At 51.5% G+C, this 20,439-nt stretch overlaps 2 protein-coding genes across 2 annotated transcripts in view; one reads left to right on the forward strand and one right to left on the reverse strand.

Moving 5' to 3' along the window:
• The window catches only part of LOC131291366 (octopamine receptor Oamb), a 30,731-nt gene extending 20,199 nt beyond the window's left edge, over positions 1–10,532 (forward strand). The window contains exons 4-5 of the mRNA XM_058320566.1: positions 9,418–9,717; positions 9,838–10,532. Coding sequence (XP_058176549.1) covers positions 9,418–9,717; positions 9,838–10,532 — 995 coding nt within the window. The remainder of the gene's footprint in view (positions 1–9,417; positions 9,718–9,837) is intronic.
• A 4,072-nt stretch (positions 10,533–14,604) lies between these two features.
• Positions 14,605–17,248, reverse strand: LOC131290479 (glucose transport protein-like). Its single transcript, XM_058319627.1, has 3 exons — positions 17,083–17,248; positions 15,698–16,120; positions 14,605–15,623 (listed from the first exon to the last, which is right to left on the reverse strand). Exons 1-3 carry the CDS (start codon positions 17,246–17,248, stop codon positions 14,605–14,607), a joined length of 1,608 nt encoding a protein of 535 aa, XP_058175610.1.
• Between the last annotated feature and the right edge of the window lie 3,191 nt (positions 17,249–20,439).

Consider the following 20,439-nt stretch of genomic DNA (forward strand, 5'->3'; position numbering starts at 1 on the left):
AAAAAAAACAAAACAAAAAAAACACGTTACATCCGTAGATTGGTTACTGCGTAAAGCGATTCCTCCATCCGTTGGTAAAGTTTTGTTTCCATCCATCGTTTGACAAACTGACAACTTCAGTGTGGTTGTCCCAGACCCTCTCCTTCCCTCCGCCCTATTGAGTAGCGTTACCTTTTTGTTATTCATGTGAAATCCCCCCCCCCCCCCCCCCCCCTCCTTGGTCTGAGAATGCAACGAATTTCGATTATTGTTTTCCGCCGGGAGGAATTTGCTTGCGATGTGTCCTACGCCGTCCCGAGCATCAACTGACCATCTTCCTCGCCCCCCCCTCCCCCAAACTGCCGCTCCGAAGGGCTGTGTTATGCTCCCTTACCCGACCCTTCTCCCGCGCACCCACCAAACCACCTCTTACCACAGCCGGCTTATAGGAATATATGCTCAACCCCTGGGCCATATCAAACCAGGCTGCTGTGTTTATAATAGTGACAAAGTGAATGCGTTTTGGCACACCAAGCAACAACAAGTTACGTTAAACAAACCATCAACCCGGAATGCTGTTTGGCTGAGTTTGCGTTTTGCATTTGGAATGACCGAAAGTTGTGATTCGTATATATATATTTATTCGTATGTTCTACCTGATTGCCATTTCGAAACCAAGTTTGTACAACTATATTCATCTCTGTGTGTTGTGCGAGGTTTTTGACTATTGGTAAAACGTTGCGCGAGTGCGAGTAATGTAATCCTGTTGTACCATTTTTTTACCTTTTCAATGTCTTCCGTTACACATACCGTTGGCCTACCGTTTTCCCATACGTACTTTGTTCATTTTTTGTTGTCCTGTTTCGTTCTTTGGCGATTGCGCTCGAACGTCTGAATTGAACTTACCAGTTGTGTGTTATGGATTGCATTTACTACCGCCCTCCCCCAAAACCCCCTTTCCCTTTTCCCCCCCACCACCCCCCTCAGCAGAGCAACCTTTATAACCTAGGAGCGCAAGTTTTAGCGTGTTTTATATAGATTACCTCGGTGGAGCTCGTACCTCCAGCTCGGACTGTGTGCATGTTTACTGAATACGGTACGGATGAAGAATGTATAAAAACATTTATCTATAGAAAGTTTTCGAATGTATATGCCAAGTATTCGTGTTTCCCTTCAACAAATAAAAACAAAATCAAAACAAACAACTACTTTTATCCATAACCGAAAAAAAAACCTAACACTACCAGCAAAGGACGGTTCCAATGAAAACCACCTCAAGCAAAAATGCCAAAAACCTTCAACATAAAACAACATCCACATAATACTTGAAAAATGCAATACTACAAAACCACATATTCTTATAAACTGCTACTGCTACTACTACTGCTGAACCAAAAACAGAATAACCTGTTTATCAATAAACCGAAAAGCATTGCTAGATTTCAAAAGTGGAAATAAAAACTAACGCTAGCTTTAAAGTAAAGAGTAGACGAGATGAAAACGATTTGTCAGCAAAACAACACAACTTAACTGTAGTTAAAATTGACTAACACAGCTGATCCTAGTTTCGCTTCTAGAAGACACATTAAGAACACAACTAGTGCTTACCGTACTTCATCAGGGGCAACGCGTTAGAAGGTTAGAATGGATTCCAACATCATCTAGAACGTCGATAACAACAACAAAGTGTTGTACACTAACAAGTATTTGATTCTATAGGCACTACTGTCACTATAAAGTATCTATGCTACTACAACCACCACTATACTGCTTCTCCTTTGACCACTATCACCGTCTTCGCACAACAAAACACCGGTAAAGCCGAGTGGGAGGTGTTTTTGCTATATGGCACGGATTTGTCTGGCAAAGCAAAATAAGGCGAACCGAAGAATGGTATCGATAGCGTCATCGGTCCCATCCATGGCGCGTGGTAGCAAAAAGGAATATGGCGAAAGCACACACACACACACAGCAGCGTAGGTTGATTATACTTAACTCGCGAGTCGAGGGCGGGTATCACGATCCGGCTCGAGACGTCACGATCCGCTCTTGTTTGGAGGGTCCTTCACGAATGCTCAACCTTGTCCGCCGTTCCCCGGCAAAGGGGCCACTCCACGATGGCATTCGCTAGGGCAGCAGTTGCGACCTAACGAAGTTAGGCCGCTCTCAGGTGTTAGACACCCGAGATGGCAGAGAAAGATGCTACTGACAGACAGGTGCTTCCAGCAGGACGCACGCTAATCTACGCTTCAAACGCACATACACGCTCACACACGAGGGACACACGGCAGAAGGACCAATAGTAGTAGCATCGATTGGATCCGTAAGATGGCGGATGGCTACAGGCGACACATTGTGCACAAAGCATGTGTGCGTGAGAGGATTAGTGTGCAGTGGAACCGAGCAGTGGCGCCAATCGCAGGCAATGCTTGAAAACAATAGCTTCGAACGATAACAGCAGCAGTAGCATCACATTCTCACACCACTACCAAACCCCCGTCAGTATTACTACCACAGCAGAAACAACCAAACTCTACAGCCAGTACTATTGCCACTTCCAAAAACAAACAAAGGCTTCTCGGAACAAACAAACACGCACACACCCACACACACACATACGCACACATGCACTCACGTTTTTCGACATATTGGTTTACCTGCACTCAAGTTGTCTTAAAATTAGTAGTTTCGGGATTGTTTAATAATAAACGCCATAACAACAATCACCACCTTCAACCAATACCACCATACAACAATACTACTACTTCTACTACTACTACTACTACTACAACTACTACTACCTACAAGAACCGTCTAACTCTACGAATCCCACCACCATCACCACCACCAGTATCACCACCACATCAACCGTCGCCAACAAATGGCGCGTTCCAGCAGCTACAATTGAATAAATTTCTTCTCTCTCTCTTTCTTTCCCGGACGCCATGTTTGTGCGTTTTGCGTGCGGACGTACGCGCTTGTGTGTGCGTGCGTGTGTGTGTGTGTGCGTGCGTGTGTGTATGTTTATGCGTGTGAAACACACGTGAATTGTGAATGTGTGTGATGGCATCTGGGCCTTACCCACCGACCCACCCCCCCAACACTCCGGTCAACGATCGATTGACCAACACCCAACAAACACTCCCGTATCCGGCGCCCGGCGTCCTTCGCCGCTCGATCGAACATCCACCCCATCCTTGGCCGCGCACCCCTCGCACGCCCCCCCTCTTCCCATGCTTCCCCGAAAATGTCCCGGCCGCTCTGTTATTGTAGGTGGCAAGAACAATCTAGACGATAGTGTGACGCTGCGGATGCACCGCGGCAAGGGAGTTGCCTCGCTGATGGAGTCGACGATCCGGGCGCAGAACGCGGTACGCATGTCGCTCGAGGGCTCATCGGTAGTGATGGGCGGCGGTGGGGCCTCCGGTGGGGGCTCGGGTCGCACTCAGGGCTCGGTGCGGGCGGCCGACAGCGGAGGCGGTGGCACGAACGGGAGCGGACCGGGTGGAGATGGCGTGCCGAATCCGCAGATTTCGATCTCACGTGCCTCGAGCGGCAGCGTCGTGCCCGTCAGCCCGCACCAGGTGTCGCTGGCGAGCGGGCTGCAGATATCGCTGCACAACCACCAGCAGGGCGGTCGACACCATCACCACCAGCAGATGAGCGGCCGGCGCAAGAGCGTGTTCAAGGAGGCGCCGGTCGGGGTGTCGCGGGACCTCTCGCCGAACTCGTCCAAAAAGCTCGGCAAGAAGCATCTGAAGGTGCAGGTGAAGCGCTTCCGCATGGAGACGAAGGCGGCCAAGACGCTCGGCATCATCGTCGGCGGGTTCATCTGCTGCTGGCTGCCGTTCTTCACCATGTACCTGGTGCGGCCGTTCTGCGGCGATTGCATCAACGAGCTGCTGTTTTCCGTGCTGTTCTGGCTCGGCTACTGCAACTCGGCCGTCAACCCGTTCATCTACGCGCTCTTCTCGAAGGACTTCCGGCAGGCGTTCAAGCGCATCATCCTGCGCTGCCTGTGCTCGAAGCGGCTCAAGCTGAACCTGCTGCTGAAGAAGAACTCGGCGCACAACAACACCACCAACCACTCGTACAGCCCGTCGGCGTTCACGCCGATTGCGTCGACGCCACGCACCGAAATCGCCGACGGTGGCGTCGGTGGTGTGTTCAGATGACAGCCCAGCCGCACTGGTACGCTCGCCGAGCTGAACCCTAACATGTCCATCACCGTCACCGTGAGCCATCAGCAGCAGCTGCTGCAACAGAATATGGTACAGTCGTCGACAGCGACACTTCCCTCGCAAGATGGCACGCGAACCGCCCGGGACGGCAAGAGCGCCGCTAGCCAGGCTGCTAACGCTCCCCCCAAACGACGAGGACTGCGTTCACCGAGCGACATTACGGCGGAAAGCAGCTTCGACGATGACGACAACGACGACGACGAGCGGGAACCACCCGTTATTCGGTTGGCAGACATGTCAGCGGTACGCGAGCTGAAGTCAAGTATCATCGGTGCACGGAAGAAACAGGCACGCGAACCGGCCCCACGCACCGCGGGGACGAACATCGAAAACGTGTCGACATCGGTAACCGCTCTGTAGCGTCGCTGCCTAATGATGGAAGAGTTCGGTAGCAGCTGACCGGTGGTACCGCCACGAAGCTTCTCGAGCTCAGCCTCTGGCGTCTCGTTCTCGACATTGCCAAACAGTGGGAATCCGAATGAACGATTGTCGACGCTATGGTTTCAACTGGAGCGACCAAGTGCAAGGCCGAAGTCGACATAGCGCTAAGCTGCTCAAGCAGACAATTGTTCGGTAGTCGACCTACTGTAGAGCTACTCAGTATCATATCCTCTACAGGCCACGACTCTTGGAGCAAGGAGAGCACAAGAATGTCACGTTCCCTCGTACTTACCCTCTCTCCACTAACCACAGCAATCTAACAAAACGTGAGACGTACACACGTAGGTGACATCCAACGGCCAGAAATCAATCAGCAAATCAACAGGGTATTAGTTCCATAAGCGATGTTACTGTAGCTCTTAGTGCACATACACGGCGGGGTACATCGGAGTACACCCGGCTTTTCGCGCGATGGCGTACATCGTTCAAAGTAGTACAACAACAATGTCGCTCGCTATAAGCGCCCACACGAGAGGACGGAATGGTTTCGGGAAGGCACTTCCAAGTCTAGAGGGCAGATGTGCGCGCGCGTGTGTGTTGCAGGAGCTGAAACGTATGAAAACAGTATTTTCCTATGACGGTTTTGTGGTGCCAAACTGACTGTATAGTCTTGCTCTCGTCGCTTCAGTAACGAGGGCTGCATATTCCCCAAGTCAAACCCAATTAAAATCATGTTTATCGAACATAAGAAGGCGGAGCAGGTGCCTTGCTTTGCAAGGGACCCTCGTTCTGCTACCGTAGAGTGTAGGTGCGATAACGGAGACCCTCGTCGTCCGGGGGAGAAGTCCACGTTGCGAGAGCGAGGTTCAAAGGAGTACAGGTAGACAAGGAGTGAAATTAATAAAGTAGGATCCTTACCAAGGAGTAATAAATCGTAACATTAAGTACACTCACACACATTGCCATTGATAAGCATAGATATCTCGTAAGAAACCGCTATCGGGTCGACGCCCAAGCTGCATAGTGTGTAATGAACCAGCCCGATGTTTGTTTGTGTTTTAATCCTAGCCGTACGTACGTTATGCCAGATGCCGCCTCACAGCTGGTGCGGTTCTCACGCAGTTCCTAAACCTGCGCTCAATGCTGGCGACAAAACGGACGATTTCAGTGAAGTCGTGAGGAAAGGCGAAAGAGTGTCCAATCTAAATCATTCGATGCACCGGCTTGTGGGAGGAAATATAAGACTTGCGCCGATAGCCTTCGCTTCCCACTGTACTGCTGTAAAATGCCGAAAAAAAAAACGGAGGAGTGTGAAAGAAAAACTAAACAACCCGCGTCGGGCCCTTGTCCTACGGTTCCTGCCTGGGTTTCCGCCTCATTGAAAGGTTTGTCGAATCGAAACATTAAAAGGAATAAATCAGGCAAAAGCAAATTTTCGCCCACTACGCTTTATAGGGTCATTTAAACTTTCGGCCCAACCAAACTTGAGTTCAAAGGCTACCGTTCTAGCGAAACTTGAGCAGCCAGCTGCTGGAGCCGCTCGTAAGTTACGTATGGCGCAAAGTTGATAGGGAAACGAACTCGCACAAGGGCCACGGGCCCTCGAGTACAGCCTTTTTTGCATTCGCAAAATTAATTTGGTCGCTGCCGACTCCACGGCTGCACGGGTTCCCTCCTTTGCCGACTGAAATGTACTGTACTGCTGTACCGGTCTGCAGCGGTTTGTCGATTTTATAAATGCCAGAAATAAAAAGGGAGAACACACATAAAACTCCTAAAGCTAAAATCCGCACCATCATCCTGCCCGCGCCAACTCCGAAAACCAAAATCCACCCGAAAAATAAAGCCCAAATGTTTACATGTTTGAAAACGCAATTGGCTTGTTGTATTTATGAGTTTTTGGGGAGGATAAAAGGAGCGAGCAACATGTTGAAGCAAAGCTGCTAGCCGGGATGGTTTTTGCGTAATTGGAAAAAGTTACAGCTGGTACTGGTGGTAGCGTAGAAGTGAGCGGCATGGGGTGGGGGCCGGGGGAACAGAGGCAATAAAATTATGGACGGAAGGAAAAAGGACGGGCGAGGATGCTGGTTAAACACGCAGAAGGACTCAGTTTGTTTGTAGGCGTGGGCGAATCAAAACTTCGACGCTAGAAGATGTTTCTTTTTACCACTAGAAGCAAATCTTAGAGGAGAGGCGAACAAAATAACATAACCCCACTGACTAGCCCGGAATGCGCTAGATAATGGCAGTCGGAACGACAGTGTCAGCAATTCCGGTGAGTGCCCTTGCGGGGCACAACTCCTGGAGCGCGGTAGTTCAGCAGCTATAGGCGTTCAAACTTTCCACACAGCTACAAAGTCGTACTTCTGTAAGAATCGTGCCAAAAACAAGAAAGAAAACGGAGTTAACATCCATTCTCAATCCTTAAATCGAACAAATCAAACCATAAACACCTCACCATCATTTTTTGTGGATAAACTAGGACGTAGGCAACAGCTTGGGGTAACCAAGAAAGCTGGCAAAAGGATCCAGTTCGTATCCAAAAACCCGAAGAGAAGAATGTTTGGCAAAAATAGACACACAATATCAAAAATTAATATGATAGGAAATAGCTGAGCGGCGATCCGAGCTGGTAGATAAATGTTCCCGGCCTTGTCGTTTGCCGAGAAATCAGACAATCTCCGCATCAGCAGCGTGAGAGCATCCAATCTGTCAAACGCTAGCGCTACGTAAACATGATCACCTCAGTTACAGTGCTCTGTCGGACTCCCTCCCGGTGGCTATTTTGTGTATACTTTAGACACCCCGCTACACAAAGCTTAACCGGGGCAGCGAAAGCAGACGAAAGGACAAAGAAATGTGCAAAGTCGAAGGCATCAAGAGGAAAAAATATAGGGTTAGAAAATCCGAAAGCTGAGCGGAATGAAGCAGTGCGATACAAAGCTCGAAAGAGGCAAAAAAAGAAGTACGTGCGTACTAAACAGAAACCAAAAGCATTAACTTGCAGAGTTTTATAGCAGAAATGGCCACGTAAAGCAGAAAAAGGATGGCAAACAGTGGTGGAATGACGTGACGCCATCGTTTCGCATGGATGAAGCGATAAAAGCGTTCTACGTAATCGTTAGCAGACAATCAAAACTTCTCGTCGTGGCCGAGTCCTTGCTCGTGCCCGACTCGGTGTGAGTGTTTTTTTTTACGGTTCTTGTTGTCCGTTAGACAAACTGGTTGAGTAAACACTGAAGAAGTAAACATTATAAACAGTTAAAGGTCAAAGGATGACATCGGAAGCGACACGAAGAGACACGAATGCTGAAGGGCATTAAATTAAAAACGAAACAGAGCGGGCTGAAGGTATAAAAATAGAGAACAAAAGAACAAACAGTAGACAGAGCAAGACGAACGGATTGGGGATGCGACGGCGAGGACAGGTAGCGACCGTTCGCTGCGAAGTCCTGGACACGCTTCGGTCTAATTGATATTCCTGTCGGTGTGCGTGGCCAGAGACTGTGCAAATATGGCCGTACGAAGCGACGTACCGACGTTTGATTTGACAAGTTTCGAACAGCACTGATTGGTGGGACCGCACCTTCCATCGCGCTGGAGGTAGCTCCAACACGCAAGCTACCACCTTGTGTCAATCAAACATCCGCCGACCTACACTCTCTCCCACACGCACGCCGTGTTTTACCAGGGCCCAGTTCCAGGATCTATCCCAGGTATCCAACGTACGCGCAGGATGTTATTTGTGACGGCAATCCACCGTGCTTCCACCGTTCCACGCTCTGTAGCTGTGGTCCGGAGTTCCCGGAACCAACCGCAATAGGCTCTCGAAGGTTTTGGTTTACTTTCCCCGCTCACTTTTAACTGTATAACCATAGGTCAACTTTCACCGCTAGGTCATTCTAGACACGTAGCGATTAGAGCTACGTTCGATTGAATTTTGCCTATAAATGGAAAATTAAACGCCTGCTCGCTACTGGGCGGTGGAGAATACCTGTTTTTGTTTCTTCCGGTAGCACGTTACCAAACTTTGTGACCGGCATTAAACTGTCGCAGCACGTCCAAAGTCTCTTCCTCCACCGAGCTGTACTTGTTTTCTTCCTCAGTTTAACTCCTATGGAATGTTACTTTGTTTCACTTGCAGGTCTAAACCTTGATATGTAAGTTCTGCTCTACAAAGAGCGAATACTTTGATGTAGACTCATCAACACCATGCCTTAAAAAGGTTATGTCGTGGCGACGCCAACACAATTGTTTCTCTGATACCACTCGTTTCCCACAGTTCCCCTTTACTCCTTCCCCCGCAGCGAATGTCAGTTGACAGCTTCAGAATGACATTCAGGCGTCTTGAATCGGACTTCTTCTAAATCGCTAGATCAAAGGACGATCGTCGTTTCGTTTTCGTTCTGCCTTGTGTTTGTTTTCCTTTTACTTTCACCTGCTTTCCGCGTGCCCGAAAAGGCTTGTGTTTACGTAAATGTCTCCAAAACGTTGATAGCAAACCAATGCCGCAACAGTGGGAGAATGGAATTGTGGTTGTTGCCATGATGGAAGAGCAACACCGATAGCGAACAACCAACCCCAAACCCCAACTCGAATCGAGCTACGCAACTACTGATACTAAACTTTATCCGCTTGTTTTCCTCTTCTTCTTTTTACTCCCGCACCTTCCGCCCTTCCTTTCCTTCTCCCCCTCTTCTCGTGCGGTTCCTTGCCAATGGCTTGCCGATCTTCCTGCCCGTGACCCCCCCCCCATCCCACACTTCTTCTACGGTTCCAACCTCGAACTGGCCCCGCTCTGCCCCGGGTTGTGTAGGCATGGGCAATCGGTTCGACGACAATCGGCTCACGCTGCGCATACACCGAGGGCGGGGATCGACGAGCGCTCCTCTGCACGAGTCGCCACACAGCAACGGTAGCACGCACAGCACCACTACCAGCATCGGCAGTGCGTCGCCCGAGCGCCTGTCGCGCTACTCGACCCGCGGCGGCAAGCTGGCGGCGGCGGCTGCGGCGGCTGCAGCGGCGGCGGCTGCCCACGGCCACAGTGCGCCGCAGCACGAGAAGATCAAGATCTCCGTCTCATACCCGTCGAGCGAGAACGTCGCCCAGGCTTGCCAGGGGCTTGCGGAGCCGTCGGGCTCGTCGGCGGCAGCGGCTGCGCCGCCGGCCGCTCCATCGGTTGCGTCGCTCGGGGCGGGTGCGGCAGCGGCGACCGCGGCGGCTGGGGTGATGGCCGGGGCGGGCAACACCGTCGGCACGAAGCTGCTGTACGCCGTACACTATTCCTCCGCGAACGGACGGGACACCAACGCGTCGCAGATCTTTCGCCGCCCCTCCAAGGATCAGCCGCCGGCGCACGGTGGCGGCTCGCCCCGCTACCTCACGGTGACGGAGCAACAGCAGCAACAGCAGCAGCAGCAACAGCAACACCACCAACACCGGGAGCGGGGCAGCCTGCTCTCGCCCCGCTCGAGCAAGCGCATGGGCAAGCGGAACATCAAGGCGCAGGTGAAGCGCTTCCGCATGGAGACGAAGGCGGCCAAGACGCTGGCAATTATCGTCGGGCTGTTCGTGCTGTGCTGGCTGCCGTTCTTCACCATGTACCTGGTGCGGCCGTTCTGCGACGACTGCATCAACGAGCTGCTGTTCTCGATCGTCTTCTGGATCGGCTACTGCAACTCGGCCATCAATCCGATGATCTACGCGCTCTTCTCCAAGGACTTCCGATTCGCGTTCAAGCGCATCATCTGCCGGTGCTTCTGCTCGGGCGCGCGCTTCCCGGCCGCCGTCGGCAGCCGCCGCGGCTCGGACATGTCGCAGATGCGCGGCCATGGCGGCCGCACGCCCAGCATCTCGCCGAGCGCCGCCGCCCAGTCGCTCTGCGACGACAGCGACCCCGTCGGCGGTGACCTCTCCGACTCCAGATGACGCACGTCCTACGCGCCCAGCATCAGCTCCACCTCCAGCCCCGGCTGCGGCCTGCTGCTGTCCGCCACCGGCGACGGAGCGCGCTCCAGCATCGTCAGCCTTCAGGAGCGCTCCGCCCTAGGCTCGGCGGCGGCCGGAAGTGGCGGCCAATCGGGCCTGCACCATCTGCATCCGGTGGGCTGCTCGTCGGCCGGCCCCTCCACCGGTGGACCGGGGACGTCGGGGACCAGTGCCGCCTGCACCGCCTCCTCCTCTTGCTCCACCTCCACGGTGACAGTTCGGCCGCCGAACGTGTACGACATCTGTCACCCGCTGGTGATGGAGAGCCCGGGATCATCGGCCGGCGGCGGCGGCGGCGGAGGCGGCACGGCGGGACGTGGGCTCCTCTCGAGCGGCTCCCGCCTCAGCGCCACCAGCTCCGGCCATCCGCTCGCCCCGCTCAACTCTCTCCCGGGCAGTCTGGTCGAGCCATCGACGCGCAGCCTCCGGCGGCTAAACATTTGATCGTTCTGGGGGCGCCCCATCTGGCACTTCTGTGACCAGAGATAGGGACGCTACAGCGACCACTAACACATCGCACATCCTCCACCCCCCTCTCTCTCTCTCTCTCTCTCTCTCTCTCTTTCTCTCTCGTTCTTGCTCATCCTCTCTCTCTCTCATTATCGCTTTCTCCTTGGATCTTTCGATATTTCTGAGTGTCTTTGTATGTTTGACAACTCTCGGCGGCTAACCATTCAGCACAATTCCCTATCGCAATCCTGCTAATATATGTGTGTGTATATGTGATTACGTGTATGTATATAGAAGTATATATATATCATTATACACTGCGTCCAGTTGTTATAAAACCACCTTTGTTTAAACATGTTTGTGCAATGTTTTGCAGGCAGACTTTGATAAAAGTAAACAATCCTTGGATTACGTCCTGAAGCTTTCGATTTAGCATTTGATTTTCGTTTCTGTACAACCCTGTTTGACAGCTGTAAGGTCTGTCTATTATTATACTGCATTTATAATGCATTGCTACATTGGTATAAACAAATGATTTCATTAAAACTCTCATAAATCAAGATGGTCTTGAAGCAATTGGACACGGGTGTATGTATACGGGTAATACTAGCTGACCACTAAGAGCCACTGCTCCTAAATATGCGACTTTTTCCCCCCTGTATCCACCCTCCCTCCATTTTACCACTGCACAAACATTCCGAAACCCAGATCCGGCACCCGGGGTAAGATACGAACCGAGCAGAAAGAAGAAGACAAACGAAAGATAGAGAGAGAGAGAGAGCGAGAGGAATGTCAAGATGCAATGCGAGACATGGTGGATGTGTGTTAAAGGTTTCTTCACCCTTCCAAATTGACGCACAAAGTCGTCCAGCAACGTAAACAACACCGAACCGATGGCAAAAGTGCACGCATCCCATCGCGCGTGTCCTGTGGAAAACAAAAAAGCCATTCCTCTCCAGCTGCTGGAGTTTTCCCCTTTATTTTCCCTGGGAGGCGGAGCGTGGGAGATCGCACGCATGCATCACGAGGTAGCGAAATCGAACGTACTCGAGCGCTTCAGCCCACGGAAAGGTCAAAACCGGCTGGGAGTCGTCCCAGCTGCAACCTGTTTTCGAGCGAAACGCAAACAAGCGGACTGATCGCTGCATCGATAGCGCAAACGGAAGTCGCCCAAAGTTCGGGGCGAGGCGCAAACGACGGAAGACGCAACCAGAACCAGGCAATGCCTACCTTTTCAGCCCGGTTTCATCCCAGTCCCTCGCGGTGGGCATTGGCATCGGTGCACGAGTGATGGTCACGACGCAAAACCGGAAAGACATGAACATTATTGCAATGAATTTTCCTCGCAGCGCGCTCGTCGTGGAAAACGCACTCCAACGCATTGTTTGTGCGGCAAAGAAAAAAAAAAGCGAACTAATTACACGCCGCAAAGTACCAGGGCCAAGCGGAGTGTGGATGCGCCTGCAGGGTAGGCAAACAGCCGCACAGCGCAACAGCTCGAAAGGGGTTCTGCAACATCAAAGGGCACTTGGTGGTAGTGCTTGTTAGGCGGTGAGCCCGACGAGAGTCAAAGCGGGAAAATGGGGGTAACAAATATACATCAACGGAGCTACACTTATATATATATATATATATATACAACAAATCCATGTAAAACGGGAAGGAGGGAGCAAGCAACAAATGTATGGGGGAGGGGAAAAGAAAACGCCACATTACACACTGGAAGGCTCTCATCTCTCATCTCTAAGCATCATAGTACTTTTATACGAACACAAACATATGAAGAGTACAATATACGCCAACTAATTGTTGTTCTTGTTGTCTAGTTGATCTTCTTGTCGTGAACGCAGGGAACGCATTTAACAGAGGGTGAAACAAGAGGAGTGTAGAGTGAATGATTTGCAGTTTGTCCCAACGCAGGCCCCGGGTCGGTGCAACTCAATTAAGTTTAGTTGTGCAACCATTGCTAGCAGGTAACGCGTTATCCTCTCCGTAGCTCCGTAGCTCCTGCTGCTAGTCGGTCACATTCAGGAGACACCATATCATACACTAACAAACACAAACGATGCGACGAAGATGGACACTAGAACTAGTTCTAGCACAGACAACTTATCAGCGGGTTGCATCTGTCACGAGGAACAAGTGGTGACGCTTAGTGGTCTTCGTTAAGGGGGGGATGGGGTGGGAAATGGAAAACCTTACTCCACAAACAAAAGGGGGGAGGAGCAAACAAAAACAATAGAAATCGATCGGGGACACGGGGCATTTAGAGGCGGTAAGCAGTAGTCACTAAGAAGAAGCTTTTAGAATAAACAAGAAAGTGAAAGCCGCGAGGAGCGGTGTCGAGGGAAAGCGAGCAAACCGAAGAATAAAGCAAAACAACGCGAAGCGGACAAACAAACAAGTGAAACGGAGGAAAATAGAGGGTAGAATTTAAAACAAAAACAAACAAAAAAAAAACACCGAAACACAAACATTACAAAGCATAACAGTAACATATTGATATATTTTTAATAGTCAAAAACATTCTCGTTCCTCCGCCTGGGAGACTACGACTAAATAAATGTATGAAATCATAGCTATGAGAAAAATTTACATCTATACATCCTGTCCAAACATTTCGCGCTCGCATGAGACCCTCTCCCGACCCTCCCTATGCGCCCCCACCCCCTCTAATTATCGTTCCCCAACCCCCCTAAGTCTGCGTTGGTGTCGTGGTTTCTGCTATAGAAAAAGCAAAAACATAAACAAAAATCGGGGAAAACCTCACTCCCGGCATGATCACTTGACACCGCGCAGCTCTGACAGGCAACAATATCGAGAGAAGCGAACTCGAGTGAACAGAAACAAGATGAAACCACGGAAATATTCCAATAAACCACAAACAAATAGAATCAATTTGTTAAAACATAACTAAGAGTCGTTTTGCTATTAACCTACACGTTATGTTCTGTTTTCCCAGTTCCCACAACAAGTATTGCATACACTCTCTCTCTCTCTCTCAAACGCACACACACACACACATATACACACACATGCACACACATATTTACGCTAACTTACATTAAGACCAGTTGAAACCCTTTTCTTTTAAACCCTATTACGTTTCTTGTTTTGGTAGCTGATGCGAAAGAAAATCCCGTGTTTTGCCGTGTTATCGCTTTTCCATCGCCGGCTCGGCGGGTTGTCCTTTTCCGATTGGACCGATCGGTTGGTACGATCCGCACGATGACGCCATCGACGTTTGCTCACTCCGCTTCGGACGCACCGCATCCGTAACCAGAAAGAAACTGATAGTGCCTCGCGTGACTCACAGCGTTGAATGCGAACGACGGTGGAGGAAGGGGGAAAGGTGATTGGGGAGAGGGGTCGTGACGAACTGCGTCAGGTCCGGAAGGCCACGTGAGCCAGTCATGTCAATGTGGGAAAAGTAAACAACTCTTCCGCGAGTTCTCCTGCTTGTCGAAATATGCGCCCCCCGTTATCAGAACGATCAGTGTTCTTCTTCCCCGCGTGGAGGGAGGGGAGCGGGGGTGTGATGGGGAAGGGTGGCTCGTTTGGCTCAGACCGTCTCCACCGGTCCCTGGGGAGCGGATGGGAAATGGTCGGGAGTAATCTGCACCGCGGTCCAACTGGTTTTCTTGGAAGGCGTCGCCGACGTCGAGGAGGAGGAGGAGCTGGTCGAGGAACAGCGTATGGCGGGGGGGAGCGTTTTGTGCGCGAACCCGTCCGAGCGGGGCACGGCGACGTACACGAACAGGGCGGCAAAGAGCGCTACCAGGCTCGTGTTCCAGAGCAGCCAGCCGGCACCGATGGTGCGCAGCAGGAAGGGAAGCAACCGGACGGCGATATAGACCGAGGCCCAGCAGATGGCGACGGCTAGAGTGCGCAGGCCGAAGAGGTTCTCCTCGCGCACCTCGGACTGTAGCAGCAGCTGCGGCTGCCGATGGAAGCCGAGGGCGTAGGCGGCGAACACGAGGGCGAAGGAAGGCAGTGACCAGTCCTGCTGGCCGGGTTCGAGGGTCGACGTGCGGATACGCAGCAGGTGGATGTGCCAGCCGAGCGTGAACATGGCAACGGCTATCAGCAGCGAGCTGGTGGCGAGCAGTGGACGGTGCAGATGCGGACATCGGACCACTTTGCGGGTGAACACCGAGGTGCAGACGAAGACGGCCATGAGGGTGACGGTCTGCAGGGACGGACGGTCGCTGCCAGCCAGCTCGAGCAGGTTGGTCAGGTAGAACAGCATCGGTAGGACACCGACGAACGCCTGGAAGGTGAACAGCGCGAGCAGCGGCACGAGCTGGGTCAGGTTACCCTGATTGCGCACAGCTTCCAGCAGGCCCGGGTTGGGTTGCTGCCAGCGCGAAAGGGTGGACTGGAGGAACGCGTCCTGCTGCAGGTCACCGGGCTGAAGCGCATTCGTGCGCTGTAGGACGGACGCTGCTTCCGACAGCCGATCGGTTGCGCACAGGAAGCGAGCCGACTCGGGCAACAGCAACATTCCCACGAAGCAGCAGGCGGGAAGCACGGCCCAGCAGAGTGATGCCCACGTGCTGAACTCCACCGGCAGTAGCCAATCTGATTCGGAAGAGATAGCAAGGCTCGTGAAAGCGAGCTTTTCTGGAGTACGACGACGGCTCAGGAGTTCTTACCGGCGGCAAAGCGTATCAGAACTCCGATGGGGAAGCTGGCGGACAAAAGATCGCTCATGAGCGTCTGCTTAACGATACCGAACTCTTCTACGTACGGCGGCACCAGCGTGAAGGTGAGGCCCGTCGAGATGCCAGCCAGGATGCGGGCGGCACTAAGCCACCAGAACGATCGGGCGAACGCCTCCAGGCACATTGAGCCGACCGCCAACAGAGACCCGGTCAGTAGGAACGCCTTGGTGCCTATCCAGTAGTAGAACCGATGCATCGCTAGCGCTATCACCGCTATCAGCAGGGCTGGTGTGGCGGCCAGGGAGAACCGCCAGCCCTCCGACAGATGCTGCAGCCGGGTGTCGGAGCTGAAGCGCTGGAACGCCCCATTGCTCCAGCCCAACATCAAGCCGGCCGTCACGTAGCTGACTACAGCTGCAAACAGAACATGAAAACAAACATGAAACCATCGGAAGGTACCGATAAGTAGCACTGGTGAGCAGTGGTACCAGGCAGCGTCGGTGTTCACGACTTCGGGGAATGTTGATCAAAAAATTGAACACAAATCATCGGCGAAATCAAATAGGTCGCGGACCTGCGCCCATCGCTCTTTGATGATTGATTGATGTTTTTTTTTTCTCCTTTCCTCTACATGAGAACTTCAACATCATGGACTATGCTCCCGGTAGTGGAAGCCCCGCGCCTTAGGTCGTGATCGATGCCTTCTAGCGCCGTTGGAAATTGGACCTGAACTTTGGAAGTACTCTTCTGCAACACTCATGACCAACATGTGCAGCCCAACATTATCTGCGAATCTCCCGGGGTCGGAGATCGGGGGAACCCTACACTAGGGGTCAGCAAATGTACCTTGTCTATCAGTGAACAAGTAATTGAAATTGTCCGTTTGACTTTTCACAGGTTTCTGAGAGAGTCCTTATTGCATTCCTGCGTTCTACAAAACATGCATTCTTTCTTCTGCGACGTTCTAACTGTAACAATATGTTAGATTCCCTACGTAAATGTCAACTATACTCAATGTGTGTCTAGAACTGGTTTGCAATCTCTATTCTTGCCTAATTCTTGGCTTCGTCAGGTTTGAACCATTTGGTTTCAATGAAATACGCAATTGGAATACAAAGCTACACTTTATATCACTGTTTACAATGTCGATGGAAAACGGGCCGGTAAAGCTGTTTTGACAAAACTGATGCCCTTGCAATTGGAAGAGAATCCAACAATTTTCTAAGTACAAGGCAGCAATTTGGAAGCCTATTAGGAAAGTTGAACACACATGTTTTGGGAAACTCTGCAACTCTGAAATTTGAGGCTTGTTGTCCTCTTTTTCAGAGCCTATAGTCTGGTCCCTTTCGCGAAACCTTTTTCATCTAGAGCCTTACCGACTATGGTGAGAACGTAACCCATCCATCGGTCAGCGGCGGGTTGCTTGTGCGAGCCCTCCGAGCTGGTACTGCTGGTGCTTCCGGTGCTGTTGTTGCTGCATTGATTGGTGAGGATACGCATGGTGGACGATTGCGTTTGTAAGTTCCCTACTTCTCGCACCATCGCTAAACACTGACAGGTGCACCTTCACTCGCACGCAATTCCAAATGTAGTTCCCGGGCGAGCGGAATCTCAGATCTGGGAACTAGAACTCTATCTCTAAACTGTTCGAGTCACTCTTGTAACTTGTGTACCTTTCTTTTAGCTACACGTTGGACGATTGTTGTTCCGAAACACCCTACTCAAAGCGAAGGCAGCAAATCACCTAGAACCCCGCTCGTTCGTAGCACACAATCGAGACTGAACTAAATCTGGGTGATCGGGCCAGTACTCCACTGCGTCGTCACTATCACGTCGCTGCCGGCAGACCTTTTTCGTTACGGGTCTTTTTTTACATGAGAGTTCTTCACCAGCCACCCTTCCCCCCCCTTTCCCCCACACTTGATTCGAGAAAGTTAAGGCGTCCTCCGATAAGCAGAACCTTCACCGGAGGAGCGGATGCGCTTGGATCGGTTGAAATTTTCGTTAATCTTCGCTCGTTCTATTTCTCCTCCTCCCGGCTCCAACGGTCGGTTGGTTTGATAAGCGCAAGTCAAAGCGATTGCAGCAGACGCCACTGGAGCCGTCGCCGGCGTAGTACCGCGAGCCATAATACCACCGCCACGGTAAAACCGGTATACATAAACACCACACGGGATGCCTCTGACAGCTGTCAATAATAGGAAATAATTGTTGAAAAATGCGGTCCGACTCAGATTCCGGCAGGCAGGCAATAACAACACCAACACGAGCAGGATGATGACGGTTGGGGCCAAAAAATCCTACACAACCTCATCAACAACTGCAACGATCGAATGGTTTTTTGAAACTACCATCTCCTCCCGTCGATAACTCAAGTTTTCGTGATGCAATCACGATTCCGTTTTTCTCTCGCTCGCTCGCTTGAATTCAATTTCAAAAAATTTTCTTCAATCGCTACCCATCCCGCCTTTCCGCCGAACCACGGTGCCCTTTTCTTGATCACGCGAGGTCTTATCGAACGTAGGATGTGATTAGCATTCTGGTTCTTCCAGAACCCCTAGAATACTCGCTCGAGTAGCGGCTATCGTTATCAGTCGTCTTTTTTTCCGGACCGTGCCGTGGAGTGCGTGCTTTCGCCGGGGTGGAAGGTGACGGGTGGGGGGGGACCATCCGGTGGGCCGGACGGCTCATCGTACGATCGGCCGACCAATCGGCGTCCGGCATTCGATCGCCCGCGACGTGGCCTTCGAGCGCCAACGACGCAGAGAGGTCTGCTACGTTGTTTTTGAGGTTAGGGCAAACCTCGGTACCCAAACCGGCGCATTACGCGCGAACTCTCGGATTCGAGGATGGACGTGTTTGATTTCTCGAAGCTGGCTGCAACCGGTTTCGACTTTTCAGGATTTATGACACAAAATTGATTGCAGGAATTTTCAATATTCCAGTAATTAAACAAGATTGCGTGTTACTCACCACAAACGGTACGCGGAACGGTTTTCAAATCGAGCGACGCAAATTTGGCAACTCCAAAGGCAAACAGAAGTTTGTCCACAGACCGCGAAACACAATCCACAATCCACCGCTGGAGGCAAAAGGGTGGGGTAAAAGTTTCAACAGGTGGCTCATGTCTGTGGCTCCAGCCTTCAGGATGGCCTTCTGCCTCTACACTCCAAGGTGGCAATTTATCCTCCTCCAGAACCTGCCTTCCATGAGCCCGTTTTGTCCCGTTTCTACTCGCTGGCTTTCTGGATCTCTGGATCTATTAGTGGGCGGCTGGGATTACAGCATTCAACAGCCGGCGGCAACCGAGACGGGAGTTGAACGTGAGTTCCCGACGACTACGGGATGAAATGCAACGTTCGCTTCCGGAGAAAACGGTTGCTCACCCACCTCCAACTCCCGGACAATGGATGGTTCAATTATGCTCATCAGCGGACCCACCCCCCTCACCATCACTGTTTGCCGGTGACAGCGATTATACCGATCAATCCATCCATCCGCCTAGCTCGGGCGTACGGTAGGTACCTCCGACCAAGAGAGAGACCCTCCCCGGGAATGGTGTAGTGGCGTTAAAACAATGGTGTACACGCTCAACACGTCCAGGACCTGAGAAGCGGACCTGCGAAGGCTACCGGTGAATCGTTTCTCCCCAATGCCCACGACGCACCATTGCCGGTTTCCGGTTGTCACATGTCGCAGCAGCGAGGAACTGCTGCTCTATTTGCTGACGTCCACCGAAAGCCAATGCAAAGCTGGGCCTGCATTCGTGTGAGTCTATTTTTAAAACAGCGCGCCACTTTGTGATTTGATTCCGCCCGCCGTCACCATGGACACGAACCTCACCTAAACCCACACGCGCTTCGTTATTTGCGCCGTGCGGGTATGCAATCCGCATTACACGAGTTGAAAAGCGCACCCCCCGGTAGTTTCCATCAAACCGTTCCGTAAAACGCGGAATGGTGCAATGGAATTTTCAATCTCGCTTGCGAGAGTACGAAACATACACTCCCTTCACTATTTCAATATCATTTCGAATGTTGAAACAAGGATGATAAATGATTTCGTCACACAAAACATCTCTTTGCTTACGTAACGTCAAATCGAAAAGTGTGGCATCGCTTGCGTGGCCGATTGTTTACCCATTTTCGTACTTGTTTATTCACGCCAAAACATATTTAAAACCGTTGAATGACATTTTGAGCTTTTCATTTGTCTACTAGTTAGTCATTCCGTTTACTGGCGTTTGATTTGGTCGTTACTTTTCGACATAAACACATCGAGAAGTGTGTCTGTTACATGATGGGGGCGCCTGGTGGATACAGACAGAGTATCAACAGTGTGCCTTCGGCGGGTTTTGTCCTTGACTTCCCCTTCCTTTTACTTTCTAACGGAGGATAGTATGTCCGATGTTCCCCGGAATTTGGTAGAAATATGTTTAATCAAAAAGTAAACCTTTTTTGAGGTTATGTCCACCCGTCCTTCACCCCAAAGTGTTTTCATGTTGCGTATAGACATGTAGACAGCAGAGAAAACACAGACAGACATATGGAGCTCCGCCAGCCAGGGCAAGCCCCCCCAACAGTGACGTAGATCCCTGAACCTAGTAGGTAGTAAGCGAGCGCCGCCTTTAGGCTCCAGGGCAGCGTCGCAATGCGTCGTAATTGCAACAAAGGTAATAGACCTAATCAGCAGCGCGTTACGCTGCGACTCAACCGGCCCGAAAGTCGATCGAT

Source organism: Anopheles ziemanni, chromosome X (genome assembly GCF_943734765.1).
Source record: "Anopheles ziemanni chromosome X, idAnoZiCoDA_A2_x.2, whole genome shotgun sequence".
Lineage (NCBI taxonomy): Eukaryota > Metazoa > Arthropoda > Insecta > Diptera > Culicidae > Anopheles > Anopheles ziemanni.

Bases quoted from the DNA above. Each gene is read 5' to 3' on its own strand.
- LOC131290479 (XM_058319627.1), bottom strand. From the start codon at position 17,248: ATGGTGCGAGAAGTAGGGAACTTACAAACGCAATCGTCCACCATGCGT. The intron at 16,121-17,082 runs GTAAGGCTCTAG...TTCTGTTTGCAG, and splicing joins TTACGTTCTCACCATAGTCG to CTGTAGTCAGCTACGTGACG. The intron at 15,624-15,697 runs GTAAGAACTCCT...CTTCCGAATCAG, and splicing joins TCTGATACGCTTTGCCGCCG to ATTGGCTACTGCCGGTGGAG.